Here is an 18,823-nt window from a genome sequence, read left to right as displayed (position 1 = left end):
GTAGCTCTTTTCTCTGCTCTAAAGATGAGCCCAGATTCTCCCCTATCTTCCCACTCATTATTAAGACCACAATAGAGTGTTGAACAAGGCCCAACAGGTTTGTGGGCAAGGAAATAATATACAGAGAATAACTTAAAACTGGCCACTGGATTTAACTGCCATTACTCTCGGCCTTGCTTCTTGGAGCACACACTTGTTGTCACCCAAAGACACAGGCTCTTCAGAGTCTGGCCCCAAAGGAACCCCACCTGGCAGGAGGAAGACGGCCCATCTCCTTCCTAAAGCCCACTGGCCCCGGTGCGGGTGGGGCGGGGGGGGGGGACACACCCACTGGCCTTTATCTTCCAGTGCCCACAGAAACTTGAAATGTACTTGGCATCCTGTAGACCCTGTAAAAATTGACTGAACTACTCAAATAACTTTGCTTCCCCCGGCACAAATGTTAAGACAAGTTTCACCATCATCCTTTGTTCCAGGATGGAAATTATCACCGTGTGCTCCTCTTCACGTTGACCCTTCTGCCTTTCCCCTTCCTTTTCCGTAGTTTTTAAGTTGCAGCACTTTGAGAAGTACTTTCACTGCTATGTGAACATTTTGTGGTTAATCATTATAGGGAGAAATCCAAATATTTTTATTTAATTCACACACAGCATGTACTGATCCAGCAAAAGTTCACTGCAGCTTTCTGGAATTATACAAATAGTGGGTGCTCTTACAGGGTGGTTAAAAATACACATCCTAAAAAAAAAAAAAAATACACATCCTGGGATCAGGCTGACTTGGGTTAGAATGCTGGCTCTGCCATTTCCCAGCTTCAGGTCTCTGGCTGTGGCCCCTTGGGCAAGGCACTTACTGACAGGGCGTCTCAGTTTCCTCCATCTAGGGTATGAGGATGACAGGGTAACCACAGAGCCTGGTCCTATCCTGTTTCTAACAAGACCCGGAGCCAAAGTTTAGACCTGGAATACACCATTTACGAGTAATACTTGGGAAACACCACTCACCAGCAACACCTGTGAACCCTTAACTGCTCCTCCTTAAAACCCACCCAGAGTCCGGGATGAGACAGATTTGAGCCTTGCCCCCTGTCTTCTTCCAGCTGACTTGCGAATAAAGCTCCTTCCTTTTCTTAAAGAAAAGCCTGTGCCATAGTTCGGCTTCTGTGTGCTGTGGGCAGTGAACTTTTGTTCACTAACAGCAAGTACCACCTATAACCATTGCAAGGATTGTTTGGAGGGTTCAAGGACAGACAGCATGTGTAAAGGCTGACACTTAGCAAGCACCTGATAAATATTAGCCGCTATTATATCATCCCATTGGCCAAAATACTGCATATTACCACTGATACTTGGGCATTTCCTAACAATCTAAGAGGCACCCAGGATTTGTCCATTTATTTTTATTCCTCTATTTAATTAGGAATTATAAAAGCTCAGTTGTATAATAAATTTTATTATATATTCTAAAGAAGTAGTAAGGCACAATGTTCACTGACACAATTATATGCAGTCAGCACTGAGTATCTTGGAGACCCCAATGTCAACAATTTTAGAGCAGAACTCATCTGCATGCTACATAAGGTCTGCACTGCTGCCGTCACTCTGCAGACAAGCACTTCAGAGCTGCCTCCGCACCAGCGGCATCAGATTCACCAGGGGAAACTCACACAAAACAGCAGATTCCTGTGCCCATCCCCCCAAAATATTGGATTCAGAAGGTCTGAGTCAGACAGAGCCTGTGAAGCCCCATGTTTGAAAAGCTCCCTGGGTGCTGTAGAGTTGACCCTTGAACCACAGGTGGGTTAGGGGTGCTACCCTGGTGCAGTTGAAAATCCACATATAACTTTTGACCCCCCCAAACTTTACACTCTGCCCTTCATAGCCACAGGTTTGACACCCACAGATTCAAGCAACTGTGGATTGGAAACAATATTTTCGATCTGAGGTTGGGAATCTGCAGATGTAGAGGGCCAACTGTACTAATAGTGTACCGTTGACCAGAAGACTTCCCAACAACATAAACAGCACAATAATACATATTTTATATGTTATATGTATTATATACTGTATTCTTGCAATAAAATGAGCTAGAACTTGATTTCCCCACCAAAAAAAAAAAATAAGCTAGAGAAAAGAAAATATTAATAAAACATAAGGAATAGAAAATACACTTGCAGTATTTATTGAAAAAAATCCCCATATAAATGGAACTGCTCAGATCAAACCCATGTTGTTCAAGGGTCAACAACCAGGCTCCCAGCTGCTGTGGCAGAGCACAATCATTTTTTTATTGGACCCAGGTGGCTGAAAATAGTGAAACACAGTTAAAGCATGCTTTTCTTTTTAGACCTTTAAATTGGCGATTAGGTGATGGGTGCTGAGTTTGACCAAAAAAGCATTTCTCAGGTGTGATCATGGCTTAAGAGAGCCATCGGCTTTCCCCAGGTCGTGGATGGCCTTGTTTTCCAGCAGTTCCTTCTTCTTGTCACTTGGTGTCACTGCGTTGTTCAGCATTGCTCGAACCACAGTCACCACTGGTATAGAATGCCCACTGGCCCAAGATTCTGGTAAGGAGCCAAAAAATTTCCTAACCAACCATTCACCTGGGCGAGATTCTTGCCTGTCACATAACAGAACTCTAAAGAGAAAACAAAAAAGCAGAGGGAAAGATGGTAAACTGCATTCAGACCAGAGAGTGTGATGGACTAAGCTGTGTCTCCACTAAATTCATGTTGAAGCCCCAACCCCCAGTATGACTGCACATGAAGACAGTGCCTTTAAGAAGGTAATTAAGGTGGGATCCTAATCTGATAGGACTGGTGTCCTTACAGAAGTGGAAGAGATATTAGATCTCTCTCTCTCTCTCTCTCTCTCTCTCTCTCTCTCTCTCTCTCCCCCCCCCCCCCCCCCCCCCATGCCCACACAGAGGAAAGATCATGCGAGGACACACAGGAGCCTATCTACAAGCCAGGAAGACAGACCTCACCAGACACTACCCTGATGGCACCTCGATCTTGGACTTCTAGTCTTTGGAATTGCAAGAAAATGAATTTCTATTGTCTAAGCCACCCAGTCTATGGTGTTATTCTGTTATGGCAGCCTGAACAGACTAACACAGTGGGTAAAAGGTTTAACTTGGTGCATGGAAAGGATTTTTAAAAAGAAGGCAGCAAAAGCCATTCAGGAAATTCCACACTATTCTGAACCTGGCACCACCAACTGTCCCACCCTTTCCTTCAAAGACAAAAGGTGGGCTCTTCAGAGAATAATCCACCCTAGACAACCTCTTTCATGTCTTAGGTATCTTAGTTGTCAGCCTCTTCAAATGAAAACTCCCTTCCAGGGAATAGCCAGCAGTGGTGTGTTCTTAGGTAGCTTGAATACTCACCCAGGCCTAAATATGGAGTAACGATCAAATTTTAATTCTTCCACCCTATCTTCCACTTCTCCCTGTTTAAAAAAACACACCACAAAAAACAAAACATAGCTTTAGTATTTAATCAAAACCAACTTACTATAATGCTTGAGAAAGAGTAACTGGGTTTTTAAGATAATCTGCTTCTGTGGGTCTCAGTAGAACTGACCCTTAAACAACATGGATTTAAACTGTGTGAGTGGTTTTTCTCAATAGACTCCCACAGTTCAAACTCACTGCAAGGCTTCAAGGAAATCCACATATGTGAGGGGCCAACTGTAGTTATACATGGATTTTTTACTACATGTGAAGTCCCACCTTGTTCAAGGGTCCACTATACTTGTAAATACCCTTATCCAGATTTATCCTTAACTTTCCAGAGAGTCTGGGAAGTTAAGGAAGAGATCATTTAATCTTGACATGCAGTAATTTTTAAAAAAGAAAATGCACTGAATGAGTGAACGTCTGCATAGTCACCTAGCTTCTCATTTGACTGATACTAACAGATCCAGAGAGAATACGTGACATGTTAGGAGTTCAACCATAAAGAATAACCTCCCATTAGTCCAGAATTAATGTTACAGGCTTGCAGACATAAACCTTTTTTGGTTTCCAGGTAATTCCAGTGGGTCAGCAGATCCACAGACCCCCTCTATATTATTCATTTCCTAACAAACCCCACCAAGAAAGGTGGGGTTAGAGACAGTGAGATTACATCTAGATAATGCTTTAAATAAAATTTGTTAAACATACCATGAATTTTCATGCCAGGCATCTCCATGAACAAAAATGTCTGAGGAGCTCAGTAACAGGTACATCTAAAGGACTGATGAATTAAGCAGCATGCTCTCCTCCCCTTCTTGGCCTGTTCATACCATTCATTTGGCACTTAACCTGTCACATCCTATAATCTTAGGTAGCCTTTTTTTTTTAAATGTTTCATTTTTGATGGTCTTATGCTTAAATATTTTCTTTTTTTTAAAAAAAAATACGTTTTTACTGATTTTAGAGAGAGAGGAAGGGAGAGCGAGAGAAACATTGATGTGAGAAACACCAATTGGTTGCCTCCCACACGCACCCCGACCAGGGATTGAACCCGAAACCTAGGCATGTGCCCTGAGTGGGAATCGAACTGGCAACCTTTCAGTGCGTAGGATGATGCTCAACTACCTGAGCCACACCAACCAGGGCAATCTTAGGTAGCTTTTTTAAAATATATATGTTTTCTATGCCATAGATGGTTTGGCTAGGTCCATATACAGTAGGCCCGTGGACTGAAGGGTCCTGGGTTCAATTCTGGTCAAGGGCATGTACCTTGGTTGCAGGCTTGATCCCCGGCCCTGGTCGGGGTGCATGCTGGAGGCAACCAATCAATGGGTCTCTCTCACATCAATGCTCTCTCTCTGTCTCTCCCCCAACTTCCACTCTCTCAAAAAATCAATGGAAAAATATCCTCAGATGAGGACTAACTAACTAACTAACTGTTTTCTAGTATATTCACAAAGTTTTGCCCCCTTCACCTGCTATCTTAGAACATTTTATTACCCCAAAAAGAAACCCAGTACCAAATAGCACTCAGTCCCACCCTTCCCTCTGAGCCTTAGCCAACCACTAGTCTTTGTCTTTATAGATTTGCCTATTCTGGACATTTCATATAAATGGAATCATACATGTTGTGTCCTTTTGTGACTGCCCTCCCTCATTTAGCATAATGTTTTCAGGTTTCACCCATGTTGTAGCATATATCATTCCCTTTCGTAGTTGAATAATACATTTTGTATGTATATACCACATTTTATCCATCCAGTCATCAGATAATGGGTATTTGGGTTGCTTCTGGCTCTTAAGAATAATGCTTCTATGAACATTCAGATAGAAGTTTTTATGTGGACACGTTTCTCACTTAGCTTTTTACAAAGATGTGCTTTGTCTCTGCTAGCAGGGTGCTTAAGCGTTAACCCAGCAGGCTGAGGCTGCTATCTCAGAAAAGCTTGCTTGCAAGGTTGGCCTTTGGCTTGGGAACTTGGATTTCAGGAATGGTCCCATCATTACCTAATTCAGTGGTTCTCAACCTTCTGGCCCTTTAAATACAGTTCCTCATGTTGTGACCCAACCATAAAATTACTTTCATTGCTACTTCATAACTGCAATTTTGCCACTGTTATGAATCGTGATGTAAATATCTGATATGCAGGATGGTCTTAGGCGACCCCTATGAAAGGGTTGTTCAACCACCAAAGGGGTCACGACCCACAGGTTGAGAACCGATGAAATTGATATGGGTAGTTTACTGTGCTTACACTATTTGTACAAACAATGTGGTTTGTGCAGAACACTTGCTTTCCTTCTGGAAGTCTGTAATTGTGTCTAAGCTGAGGGTGCCTACGGGACTGACCCCCATGAAAACCCTGGACTCCTGAGCCCAGGTGAATTTCTCTGGTAGACAATACTCACGGCTGGAGAAATTAAGCACATGCAACTCCACTGGGAGAGAACTCTTGGAAGCTTGTGCCTAGTTTGCTCCAGACTTCACTCCATGCATTTCTTCCCTTTACTGGCTTTGCTTTATAGCCTTTCATTGTAATAAGTCAGAGCTGGGAGTATGACTATATTCTGAGTCCTGTGAGACCTTCTAGCGAATTACCAAACTTAAGGATCCTCCAAAACAAGCATATTACAAATTCCTTGAGGACAAAAACCATACCAATAAAATATCATCTACTTTGGAAAAGTTTAAGAATCACTGCCTCAAAGTCTCTTCTAATGTTAAGATTCCGTGCTGATAATTCAAGATCAGAGCTGCTGTATTTCATTTCAGGATTACTGGGTCCTTCCAGTCACTCTGTTTACTAAATATATCCCTGCAAACAACAGTCCCTGTACCTATAAAAATGTGTAATCTAATGCAATTAGGGCATTTTTGTAATATTTAGCATTCTCTATTATTTAGCACTGCCAATTATCTAGGGTTCTCCAAAGTATATATAAGAGAGAAACACGCACAAACCTTAACTTGCAGATATAAAAAATTGCTCGACTTGTCAGCTCCTTTAGAGGACAGCAGGTTGAAATGTTTGCACCCTCCAGCTTTTGCCAGCTCTGCAGATTTCAGGACATAATCTCGATCAACACGAACAAATCCCTCCTGAGGGGGGAACAGAAATAAGTTATTTCCAAAAAGCTGTGAGTTCATCTTAAAGATTACTACTCAGCCTGGGTGGCAGGCTAGGAGGTCTGATGGGGGGAGAGGGGTGATAGGATCTAAATAAAATGCATCTACACAAAGCATGAATGTTGGTCTTAGCCCTTGGGAAAGGCTCCAAGTGTGATCCTCAGGATAGACTACCAGCTTTAGCAGCAAGGCCAGGACGCAATGAAAAACCAAAGCCCGTGGGTGAACTGTTGTTTTTCTTGTTTCAAAAATGTAAATAAAAATTAAAAAACACACAAAATGGCATTGAAACACAGACACCAAACAAATCATCAAGGAGCGAAAGTAACAATGATATCAGGTTGCAAGACTGTTTTTAGCCACACAGTTCTTTGTCTTTTAACAATTTTACACCTTTACAGTCCTCTCTGTTGTCTCTCTTCTGTGTCAACTCTAACATGGTAGGGTCTCAAAGCAGGGCTGAGAACACTGCCCAGGCACTATGAGAACAGTCTATTTAATTCCCAATTTTGTGTATGTTTTACATATTAGTAAACAGTGCATCCTCCTTTTTTTTTTTTTTTTTTTTTTTTTTTTTTTTTTTTTTTACTAACAGGTGCATAATCAAGAATGTTTGGAAATCCCAGTCTAGACTCAGTCCAATGAGGGTAATGGTTGGGTCTTTCTTCTTAATTCGCATCTCAGCATCAGTATATGCCCAGCATCATGGTAGGTGCTCCAAAAATACTTGAAAGTGGAGAAAAGGCAAACCCAATTAGAAAAGAACTAAGAGGCAATAAAAGGAGGAGGGGAGAGCATGGTGCAAACAATAGAATATAAGACGCATTTCCAGGGCCTCATAAGGACACGTGCCTGTCCCCAGACAAGGAAATTCCATGTAGTAACGCTTCCTGGGATCACCCAAAATCTGGCATCCTCAAACTCAGACAGCTGATGAGAAGTCTAAGGTCTCCTGAATCGGAACTCCAGAGGTACCCACAATTATGTAAATGAGGTTTTATGTCATCAGGATTGTAAATCTGAAGGCTGACTGCTGCCCCCAGTGATTTTTTAAAATATATTTTTATTGTTTTTGGAGAGGAAGGGAGAGGGAGAGAGAGATAGAAACATCAATGATGAGAGGGAATCATTGATTAGCTGCCTTCTGCACACCCCCTACTGGGGATCGAGCCCACAACCTGGGCATGTGTCTTGACCGAAATCGAACCCTGGACCCTTCAGTTTGTAGGCTGATGCTCTATCCATGGAGCCAAACCAGCTAGGGCTGATTCTAAACATTTTATTTCATATGGAGATGTTAGAAACACCACCTGAGGAAACATCACATCCCACTGCCCCCCCCGCCCCCCCTTTATAGAGCTGTGAAAACAAGGCTCAGTGGTCTGATGAACTGCTCGCTAATAAGTGAGATAGCTGAGAGTGGAGTGCAAATTGTGGACTCCCTGAGCAGTGCTCTCTACTATACCCATGTGCCTTCTTCTCCCACACTATCTCCAGAGAACAAAAATGACTAATTCATGCTTTCAGTAGGCAGACCAGTGGCCCCTCCGAGATGTCTGAGCCCTAATCCCCACACCTGTGAGTATGCTAGTTTCCACAGCAAGATACAGATGACTGCGAAAATGGAGAGAGGGGATGGGGGGAGGGATGGGTGAAAAAGTTGAAGGGATTAACATATACTAGTTGCCAGATATAAAAACAGTCATGGGATGTAAAGTATAGCATAGAGAATGTAGTCAATAGTATTAAACAATGTATGATGTCAGATGGGTGCTAGACATATCAAAGTAATCACTTCATAAGTTATGTAAATGTCTAATCACTATGGTGTATACCTCAAACTAACATAATATTGTATGTCAACTGTAATTGAAAAAAAAATTTAAGAGTAAAAGGGGAAATTGAGATTATAGGTAGAATTAAGGTTACTAATCAATCAGCTGGCCTAAAATTAAGATTATTCCGTATTATCCAACTGGGCCCAATGCAATAACAAGAGTCCTTAGAAGTAGAAAAGGAAAGCAGAAGGGGTTTGAGTTATTCAATGTGAGAAGCACTTGATTTCCCACAGCTGGCCTTAAAGATGGAAAGAGGGGACCATGAACCAAAGAATGCCGGTGGCCAAGAGAAACTGGTAAAGGTAAAGAAACGGATTCTCCTCTAGAGCCCTCTCAACACCTTCATTTTATCTCAGCTAAGTTCATGCCGGACTTCTAACTTACAGAACTGTAAGACAAAACATTTACATTGTTTTAAGCCACTAAATTTGAGGTAATTTGTTACATCAGCTGTGGAAAACTAATACCTGGGGCAGGGCAGGAACTGGGTGGAGGAAAGCAAGGGGGGGGGGGTTGAGGGAGGGGGAGCATCTGTAAGACTCTCAACAATAAAGATTTTTTTTTTAGAAAAAGGAAGGAAATTATCCTCAAAAAATTAAAAATGGAACTCCCATTTGGCCCACTGATCCCACTTCTAGGAATATATCCCAAGAAATCAGAAACACCAATCAGAAAGGATATATGCACCCCTATATTCATAGCAGCACAATTTACCATAGCTAAGATTTGGAAACAGCCTAAGTGCCCATCAGCAGATGAGTGGATTAGAAAACTGTGGTACATCTACACAATGGAATACTATGCTGCAGAAGGAACTCTTTTTTTTTTTTTTTTAAATATATTTTATTGATTTTTTACAGAGAGGAAGGGAGAGAGATAGAGAGTCAGAAACATCGATGAGAGAGAAACATCGATCAGCCGCCTCCTGCACATCCCCCACCGGGGATGTGCCCGCAACCCAGGTACATGCCCTTGACCGGAATCGAACCTGGGACCCTTCAGTCCGCAGGCTGATGCTCCATCCACTGAGCCAAACCGGTTTCGGCAGAAGGAACTCTTAATATTTGCAACAGCATGAATGAAACTGGAGAGCATTATGCTAAGCAAAATAAGCCAGTCAGAGAAAGATAAATATCATATGATCTCACTCATTTGTGAAATATAATGAACAACATAAACTGATGAACAAAAATAGAGCCAGAGGGAGAAAAAAAATATTCTAGAATATAATAGAAGCAATCCTGTTATTTGCAGATTTTTAATATTTCCTAGAACTTTTGTGATATCAGACTATGTTAGTACAGTTTGGGTAATATTATTATACTTAAAATCCTTTTATTCTTGAAATATTAATGTTTATTGCATGTAACATTATCATATTTAAAATTGTTTTTTGAGATATTAATGTTTATTGCATGTAACATTATTATATTTAAGATTGTTTTTCTTGCCCTAACCGGTTTGGCTCAGTGGATAGAGCATTGGCCTGCGGACTGAAGGGTCCTGGGTTTGATTCCGGTCAAGGGCATGTACCTTGGTTGCAGGCACATCCCCAGTGAGGAGTGTGCAGGAGGCAGCTGATAGATGTTTCTCTCTCATCGATGTTTCTTTTTTTTTTTTAAATATATTTTATTGATTCTTTACAGGGAGGAAGGGAGAGGGATAGAGAGTCAGAATCATCAATGAGAGAGAAACATCAATCAGCTGCTTCCTGCACACTCCCCACTGGGTATATGCCCGCAACCAAGGTACCTGCCCTTTACCGGAATCGAACCTGGGACCCCTGAGTCCGCAGGCCGAAGCTCTAGTCTATCCACTGAGCCAAACCGGTCAGGGCAATGTTTCTAACTCTCTATCCCTCTCCCTTCCTCTCTGTAAAAAATTAATAAAATATATATTTTTTAAAAAGTGTTAAAAAGATCATTTTTCTTGAAATATTAAGGTTTACTGCATGTAACATTATTATATTTAAGATCGTTTTTCTTGAAATTAAAAAAAAAAAACTGAAAAAAAGGAAGGAAACTAATACAGAATTCAATTTGAAAACAATAGCCCCAAGCAAACATTTTTAACTTTGTACTGAAGTAAACCATAAAAGAAAAGTAAACATATTGTAAGTATAGAGCTTGATGAATTTTCATAAACTGAGCATTACTCTGTAACCAGCTCCTAAAATCAAGAAATAGAGCCCGGCTGGTGTGGCTCAGCAGTTGAGCATATACCATGCCCCAAGAGGTCTCTCTCTACTTCGATTTCTAGTCAGGGCACATGCTTGGGTTGTGGGCTCGATCCCCAGCAAGGGGCGTGCAGAAGGCAGCTGATTAATGTTGATGGGATATTTCTCTCTCATCAATGTTTCTATCTCTCCCTCTACTTTCCTCTCTCTAAAAATCAATAATATATATTTAAAGAAAAGAAATAAAACCTTACTATCACCCCAAAAGCCTCTCTTGTCCTCCTTTCTCATTGTTCCCAGCACAACAGCCTCATTTTTCTGCCTTACTTTAGGGAACATAAACTTAAGTCTTAACTAATGAATGAACACCATCTCTTTTTGTATCTATACTTGGACATTCTACCCTGACTTGAAGCCCTGTCCTACATACTGATTTGAACGTAGGTTATTGCTTTCTTAAATCAGTGTGAAGCAACCCAATTTTAATTCTCAGCACATCCTGAGAGAGGGATGTGATTCTCCTCCGAGCCATCCTCCAAAATGAGAAAAACAGTCCAAAACTACATAGAAAAATTCTAAAACACTCACTTTCTCTTCCAGGTCTATTTCTTCCCCTCACTGTAATTCACCAGAACTCTGATTTTAATAACAGGTTCGTTGTTCATAGTAAAATGACATAGTTGACTGGTGAAATAAGTTTCTTTTTGTTGTGGCTGTGGTTTTATCACTATTTCTTGGAAGGTGCATTATAGTTGTCTCTGTTAAAATGCTTTTCTTTCATCAGCTTCTTTAAAAAGAAGGGAAAGATTCAGCCAATCACCAGTCTCTAGACCGACGCTGTCTCTCTCACTTAATCCACAGCCAGTAAAGGGATAATTTGATTAAATTGAGACCCTAATTTATTTGGCTTTAGTTCTGGATCAACCTCTCCTTAATAGAGTGCTGTCGGCTCCAATTGTTTGATGAAAATTAAAGTGACATAAATACCATGGGACTTTTTCAATCTGATTAGTCAGCTCAGGCACATCAATACCACCCCAGCCATCAGACTCTGGCGTCCTTCCTTTCACCGGCCTCGCTAACAACTGACAACCGCTCCTTGAAGGAGGAGCACCCACGCTGCTTCGGAGACCCCCACGCTTAACCCATCATCCCTGCTCAATGGGCCCGCTTGACAAGGTGCCCATACCTTTCTCCATCGCTGTTCTCCAGACAAAGCTAAATATTGTTTTATTAGCAACCAATGGCTGTTAATCCAAACCGATTTCACAAATCCTCTGAGCCCTCAAGCTGATTATAAATACGCATTTTTCCAGGCCCACAAATTTTGAATTTCACTTCCCCCACCCTGATGCGTGCCTTTTTAGCTGGTGAATGAAATTCAAAAGCAACAGGGTCAATGGCTTTCAAGGACTTAGAAACCAAACGTAAACGTGGATTCTGCCAACTGACTCAGAGACATCCGCACACATCAATTTCTTTGGAGTGAGGAAGATTCCATTGATAGATAGAAAGGAGCCATCTTTAAAATCTTACTAACACCTTTTCTTATTCTCTAATGGCGCAAAAAAAGAAAAAAAAAGAAAAGAGAAGTAAAACAAGCTATTCCATATCCCAGAAACACAATTTCTGGAAAAACTGTATTTAGTTTCCCTAACCATAGGGCAGGAGAAAAGACGTCTCTTCTGAGAGCATGAAGTCCATTATGCTACTGTGTCTTTATGATTCCAAAGTCAGTGTAGGCCACTCTAAGCTAGAAATCAGAGTTCCTTCTAGAAAAAGGAATTGATCAAATATGTTCCCACTCTACATTTCCTTTCCCAGTACCCACTTGAAAGAATAAACACAATGTAAAACGACTCAGCAGAGGTATCTTCACAGGCTCCACAAACATCAAGGGAGACAAACTCTCCAATTACTATTTATTCAAATCTTATTAAAATCCAAAGCTACTAAGTATTTCTAGTCTTCTTTACCAATGCCTGAAAACTGGGAACACTGGCTTAAGAACAACTCTCCCTAAAACAGAGTATTTCAGCATTGACTGATGAAACCAGCAAGCATGCCAAAATGACTCAAGGTCAGGGGGATCCTTTTCCAAGAAGGGCAGATCTATCGTTCTGTAAAGGGTTCCACTTAGCCATATTTTTGCTTCAGATTCTTTCCCCTTTACTCCAACCCTATCGATCAGACTAGAAAACAGAGATGCTGATGAACAACAAATGCTATCATCTGACACCCCAGCTGTTTGTATCCTGGAGGGCACCTCTGTATTTGATGTGCAGTGGTGGAATCAAGATCTTGGTTAGAGGAAGAGCTCTGGGTAGAAAAATAAAGCCAAACAGGTACTGAGGATTCATGAGTAAATCTCTATACTCTCACAGAATTTTCCCAGCTGGGAATTTCTATTCTCTGTGTTATAAAAATCAAAGAATTCTGCAGGCCAAACGGGCTTTAGTGGTCACCTGACTCTCAGTACAGACAAGGAGGCAGCGGTCCACAGGAGCTAAGCACACACCTGAAGTCCCACAGCTACCTAGTATCCAGAGCCTATGATCTGGGTCCCTCAAACCACCTAGGACCTTGTCACTTCACATGTCCCCTCCTAGACATCAAATAAAACAATAGAAATTACAATAGGGGTGGGCAATCTTTTCCTGTAAAAGATGGAATGGTAAATATTTTCAGATTTGCAGGCTTCTGTTGCAATTACATGGCTCTGACACCATGGTGCAAAAGCAGCCATAGATAATAAAGTAAAGAGAATAGCTATGTTCCAATAAAACTTTATGGATACTGAAATTTGAATTTCTTATATTTTCAGGTGCCACAACATATTATTCCTCTTTTGAATTTTTTAATCATTTAAAAGTATAAAAGCATTCTCAGATCGGGGCTGTACAAAACAAGGGCTGTATTTGGCCCACAGTATGTAGTTTACAAACCCTTGGATTAAAAATTGGCAGCTTACTTTTGGTCACTATCACCTTAAACCATTTAGCCCTAACTCATTTCTGAGATCATCTTTGCCTTAGTAGTCTTTCTCCTGCTTACTTATTCATTATGTTTGTCTTTTCTTTTCAAACAGATTTTGGAAAAGAAAAGATATTGAGCAGCCTGAGAAGTGGGAAACCAAATCCATCTAAAAAAATGTTCTAAATAGGAAAGACACCCAATGCCTCTGATTAAAATTGCATTAAACAATTTGGATGCAATAAAGCAATTTCTTCTTTCCCTATGAGATTTGCCTTATGTCATGAAAATCAGCTGCTCTATGCCTAATGCAGTGTTTTGTTTTCTGTTATTTTTGCTGAGTCACCACCAAAATCAGGTTGGCAATTCAGACAGAACAAAACTTTTTGAATGCTTTTAGAGGACACACCGCTTGTGAGTATCCCTGGGACAATGAAGACTGCACAAGCCACCAAGCAGGAACATGACCCTTTCTAGGAGAAAGAATGTGCCAAATCCTGGGACGCTTCTCAGCACAGAGCTCAGAACCCAGCTGTCTTCCAAAGTGGACATGGTAGAACTGCAGAAGATTTGGAAACAGATCCCTACTGAAAGCATACATGGAATTATTCTTTAGATCACCAGGAGGCCCAGAGAAATACAACTGAGACTAACTCCTTAGTTGATATACACCAATAGTTCTTTATCTTTATTTTTTTCTTTATTGATTAAGGTATTACATATGTGTCCTTATCCCCTTATTGCCCTCCCCCCTCCCCATGCTCTCACCCCCCTGGTGTCGGTGTCCATTGGTTAGGCTTATTTGCATGCATACAAGTCCTTTGGTTGATCTCTCTCCCTTAACCTCACCCTCCCCTGCCTTCCCTCTGAGGTTTGATGGTCTGATCGATGCTTCTCTGTCTCTAGATCTATTTTTGTTCATCAGTTTATGTTGTTCATTATATTCTACAAATGAGTGAGATCATATGATATTTATCTTTCTCTGACTGGCTTATTTCCCTTAGCATAATGCTCTCCAGTTCCATCCATGCTGTTGCAAATGGTAAGAATTCCTTCTTTTTTACCACAGCATAGTATTCCATTGTGTAGATGTACCACAGTTTTTTAATCCACTCATCTGCTGATGGGCACTTAGGCTATGGTAAATCTTAGCTATGGTAAATTGTGCTGCTACCAATAGTTCTTAAACATGTGTTCTCCTAATGATTCTGATGCATGGACCTGTTTATAAACCCACAATAAGCCCCATGGCGGCACTGTGGTCATGCATATTTAATGGACATGTTTAGCTCCAGCAAGTAAATTCTGCGAGAGGGACAAAGTATAAGTAAGATGTATTAACACTTTCTCAAGATCTACGCAGTAAGCTATGACTTCTAACTATGTAGTAAACTATGACTTCTAGATAAGGGCAATGCAATTTAGAGCACTATTAAAAATAAAATAAAATGTGCTGGAACAGTTCTGAGTCAGTTAAGGCTGAATCACCGCTGGGGTTGAATCATTGCTGGGGCTGAGTCATCACTGGAGGCTAGCTGAATCGTGCCTCTGTTCTGATGTCCTATCCCAGAAGTTTAAAGCTTGGCACAAAAATAGGTTGAAGAAAATCACTCAAGTGAGAGAGAATGCTTTAAGTTTAAAATATTTATAAAGAAAAATTAAAAAAGCTTACTTCTAATAGCATGAGCTAGTTACTTTTATTCTGCTATAACGAGTTTAGCCAGGGGATGTAATGACAGCAATATTTGCAAGATGATGTAAATACGCACACAGGCCTGAACTCAAGGATTACTTTGAAGGAAAGATGAACTTATCACTGCTATTCAAAGCACAGCAAAGGTGAGGGCAGTATATGAAATTTTCAATGATAAGAGCTTATTTACAATTAAGCACTGCAAATGTAAAGAAAAAGAGTAAGTAAGAAAAGAATCTTTGACAGTACTGGCCAATGAACAGGGATACGGATATATTTCTTCCTTACCGCCCCGGCTTTTTTTCTGGTGGTACCCAGGCAACAGAATCCAACATCATGACCTTGGAAGGCAGAAGCATAGTCGTCCAGCTTTTCAAAGTCCACCACTTTTTGATTCTAGACAAGAACACAGCTGAATAGAACTTGATGTCATTTTTTTAAATAGCCCTCTACATTTAAAGAATAAAGTACAGAGCATTAGTGAAGAGTCTGACCACTTAACATCAAATTTTGCAAGCTCATTTTCTCCCACCAATTAATCTGAATTTCAAATCAACAATGCACTAATACAGCCCTGGTACACATAATTGGACTAGGGGTGATCCAGATCTCTAAAGTCAGGTTCAATTATAATTTTCTCTTTGGAAAAATAAGACACCTGTCTGCATATTACCAAGAGGGATACCAATGCAATGAGGTATAATGTGGGTTAAGGATGGTGTTTGGAACCTCAAATACCTACATTGGAGTCTTGGGCCTGCTACTTCCTAAACATGTAATTTTGGCCAATTTATTTTTATCATATGCCTCAGTTTTTAAGGAGTAAAATGCAAATTATAATCTTTCTTTCAGCCCAGTCCATGAACCACCTGCACTAAAATCAGCCAGTGGGTGGCTTGATAAAAGGGCATATTCTTAGGTCTCACACCAATACTTCTGAGTCAGAAACTGCTCTTTTTTAACTAGCACTCTTAGAAATTCTCATGTTCACTAAAACTTAAGCACCACCATCTAACCTAAGTTTGTTGTGAAACTTAAAAGAGAAAGTTTGAGAAGTTTTCATCCATCAAATTGGAACTCAAATGCTTTCCTTCCCTACCATCGCCTCTTTCAAAAGGATGTTCCTGGCACTGTACACAGCGCTGAAGGAACATGTTTGCATTAAGTGCCTGACCAAAAGATGCGCCACCAAAACTAGACTATCAAAGCACAGACTCGATTTCAGTCTCTAATTACCAGAAGTATCGGGCACACCCCATGAAGCCAGACTAGGAAGGCTACGTGTTACTGCCTGCAAAGATGTCCATTTTAAACAGAAAAGTCCTGAGGGACCAAAGACATATGCAAAATGACCTCAACTTGGACTTGCAGGAGTCAAGAACATTTATTTGTGAGACCATTTGTTATCCAAAATGTTCCACCTGTGAAACCTGTGGGACCAAGTTCTTTTATTAGGGGGTCTCAGGATTACACTATAATTTACTGAGTTTCACAAATAACTCAGGACTCTCCACGAAGCTCAGACTTCAAATATTTAGGGTGTTTACACCACACTCAAGTCTGGTGTGTTGTTTGGTTAACCATGAAAGTGTAAGTGATAGTGAGAGGAAGGAATATTTCACTTATAGACACAACACTGCAGCCCTGGGAAGTCAGGCTGGGCAAATTCTTATATGTGAGCCCTACTTTCAATGCCAGAGGCTGTTTCTGCTGTGCAAAGCATTTCCTGATTCACTGACAAGGTTAGTGTGGAGTGAACAGGGAGACAAAACAAGCGAAGTGGACTGTCTCTAGAACTCAGATTGAATGACGCTGAAAGCAATGCTGTTCTGTCTCCCCAGCTCCCACTGCAATCTAGGCCTTGCCTTAGACTGCGAGGACTTTGCCCAAGGCTACACAGTGAGGGGAGGCCCGCCTGAACTTACAACCCAGGCCTCCAGCTTCCAGCAACTGGGCTCTCACAGGCCGACCTTGGCCACATTTTGATCACCTCTTGCAGCGCCCACCACTGACGGGCAATGTTCAACCTTAAATTAAACACGAAATTCTGTCCACAAAGCTGAATCACTGCGGGTGCATTTTGAGTCTCAAATACCCACCACATTTTTATAAGCTTCCTCATCAAAGGTCAGCTTCCTCCGGCCAATGACTGTGACCCTGGAAAACAGGCGCTGCTCCAGCAATTCCTTTAAGAGCACTTTGCCTGTTTCCCCGGTGGCGCCCAAAATAAAGACGGATTTATTCTGCATCCGGAAGTCTTCCCGAAGCTTGGGCAGCGCCTCTGTCGCAGCCATGCTACAGAAATAACATCAACAGGTGCGGATCTTAGGGTGTGTAAGAGATGGTCTGGCTCACCCTGGGGAACAAGGAATGTGTGTTCGTTCTGGAGGAAGACAGTATTATTTCCCGCGGTCTGGGCCCTGGGGAAAGTGCTGAGTCACCTGCAGGGCGGGGTGCCAACCCACCGCTCGGAAGGGCCCACAAACTGCTGGCACCAAGAGGCCCCGTCCCCCCTTGTTACCCCTGGTTCGGATCCCTCCTTCCTCCGCAACAGGGTGCGGGGCCCAGCTCCGTCCCCAGAGCAGTGGGTTACCTGGAGCCGGCCCCCGGCCCCGCGTCCTGGCATCGTAGCAGGAGCAGAGCGGCCACCAGCGCCGCAACCGCAGCCACTGCCCCCGCGCTCAGCGCTGTTGGCAGTTGCATCCGGGCATCCCTCCTTCCCGGGGTTCCGCGTCCCCTCGCCCCCGACTGTGGGCGCCCCTCCCAGATCCGCCGTGGGGGTCGGCGGCGGCCACGCCCATGCCTACCCGGCTTCTTCTTCCTGGTGACTCCGCTGCGTGGCGCCCTCGCCCCGCCTACAAGGGCGGGACTTGGGGGGAAATGCAAAGTTCTCACTGCAGCCTGGATGCTGGTCGAATGGGCGTGAGAGCACGTGCGCTGCACAGGGGCAAGGGATGAGGCCCTGACACCTCCAGGGCCCGCTCCCCTGCGTTCTTCTTCACCCCCTGGGCTGACCTTACCTATATTTGAGGTCTCAGCCAATAGACTTGACTTTCTCTGGTCCCTTTCTAAAACCTGTAATTTCAGTTGGGCATCGGGCATTTTCATCTCAAATTCACCCATGTCAAAATGTAAACCTTCCCACCCAACTACCCCAAAGAAGAATAAAACAAAGCTATTCCTTGCCTTTCTCGGGTGTCACTATTCCTCTGCATTCACACGCTCCTCACCTCTCCCCTTTGGGACTCCTGGTGATCCAGACCACAGTAATCATCAGCCTGGAAAAACCTTGCTCTGGGAGGTAAGACACCACATCTATCTCATTGCTGTAACCCCAGCTCTTGGGACAGTGTTTAGCACTTAATAGGTGCTCAAAAAATTCCTTTGCATGAAAGAATTTCTCTATAGTCTATACCTTATATATGAGACCTAGAAGGAGAGTAAGGGGTCACCTTGTCAAACATCCTTACGGGACAAATGATGCTCAAGGATGCGGTATGACTCGTTAAGTCTCAGGCATGTTCTTTAATGGAGACAACATAGCAAAGGGTTTTAAA

The 18,823-nt window shown here is 42.2% G+C and overlaps 1 protein-coding gene across 5 annotated transcripts; it reads right to left on the bottom strand.

Moving 5' to 3' along the window:
• Positions 1 to 1,432: 1,432 nt before the first annotated feature.
• HTATIP2 (HIV-1 Tat interactive protein 2) lies at positions 1,433 to 18,218 on the bottom strand. Of its 5 annotated transcripts, none has more exons than XM_036325662.1 (6): positions 18,074 to 18,218; positions 17,366 to 17,561; positions 15,555 to 15,662; positions 6,422 to 6,559; positions 3,388 to 3,449; positions 1,433 to 2,637 (listed from the first exon to the last, which is right to left on the bottom strand). In XM_036325662.1, the coding sequence occupies exons 2-6, from the start codon at positions 17,558 to 17,560 to the stop codon at positions 2,412 to 2,414; spliced, it is 729 nt and encodes a 242-aa protein (XP_036181555.1). In that variant the 5' UTR covers position 17,561; positions 18,074 to 18,218; the 3' UTR covers positions 1,433 to 2,411. The 5 variants fall into 5 exon arrangements, with proteins under 5 accessions (XP_036181555.1, XP_036181554.1, XP_036181552.1 ...); XM_036325661.1 differs by having other exon boundaries at positions 17,366 to 17,622; positions 18,074 to 18,170; XM_036325659.1 differs by lacking the exon at positions 18,074 to 18,218 and adding an exon at positions 17,860 to 18,060.
• Positions 18,219 to 18,823: the final 605 nt, after the last annotated feature.

Source organism: Myotis myotis, unplaced genomic scaffold, assembly GCF_014108235.1.
Source record: "Myotis myotis isolate mMyoMyo1 unplaced genomic scaffold, mMyoMyo1.p scaffold_m19_p_10, whole genome shotgun sequence".
Lineage (NCBI taxonomy): Eukaryota > Metazoa > Chordata > Mammalia > Chiroptera > Vespertilionidae > Myotis > Myotis myotis.
This window is presented reverse-complemented; position numbering and strand designations above follow the sequence as displayed.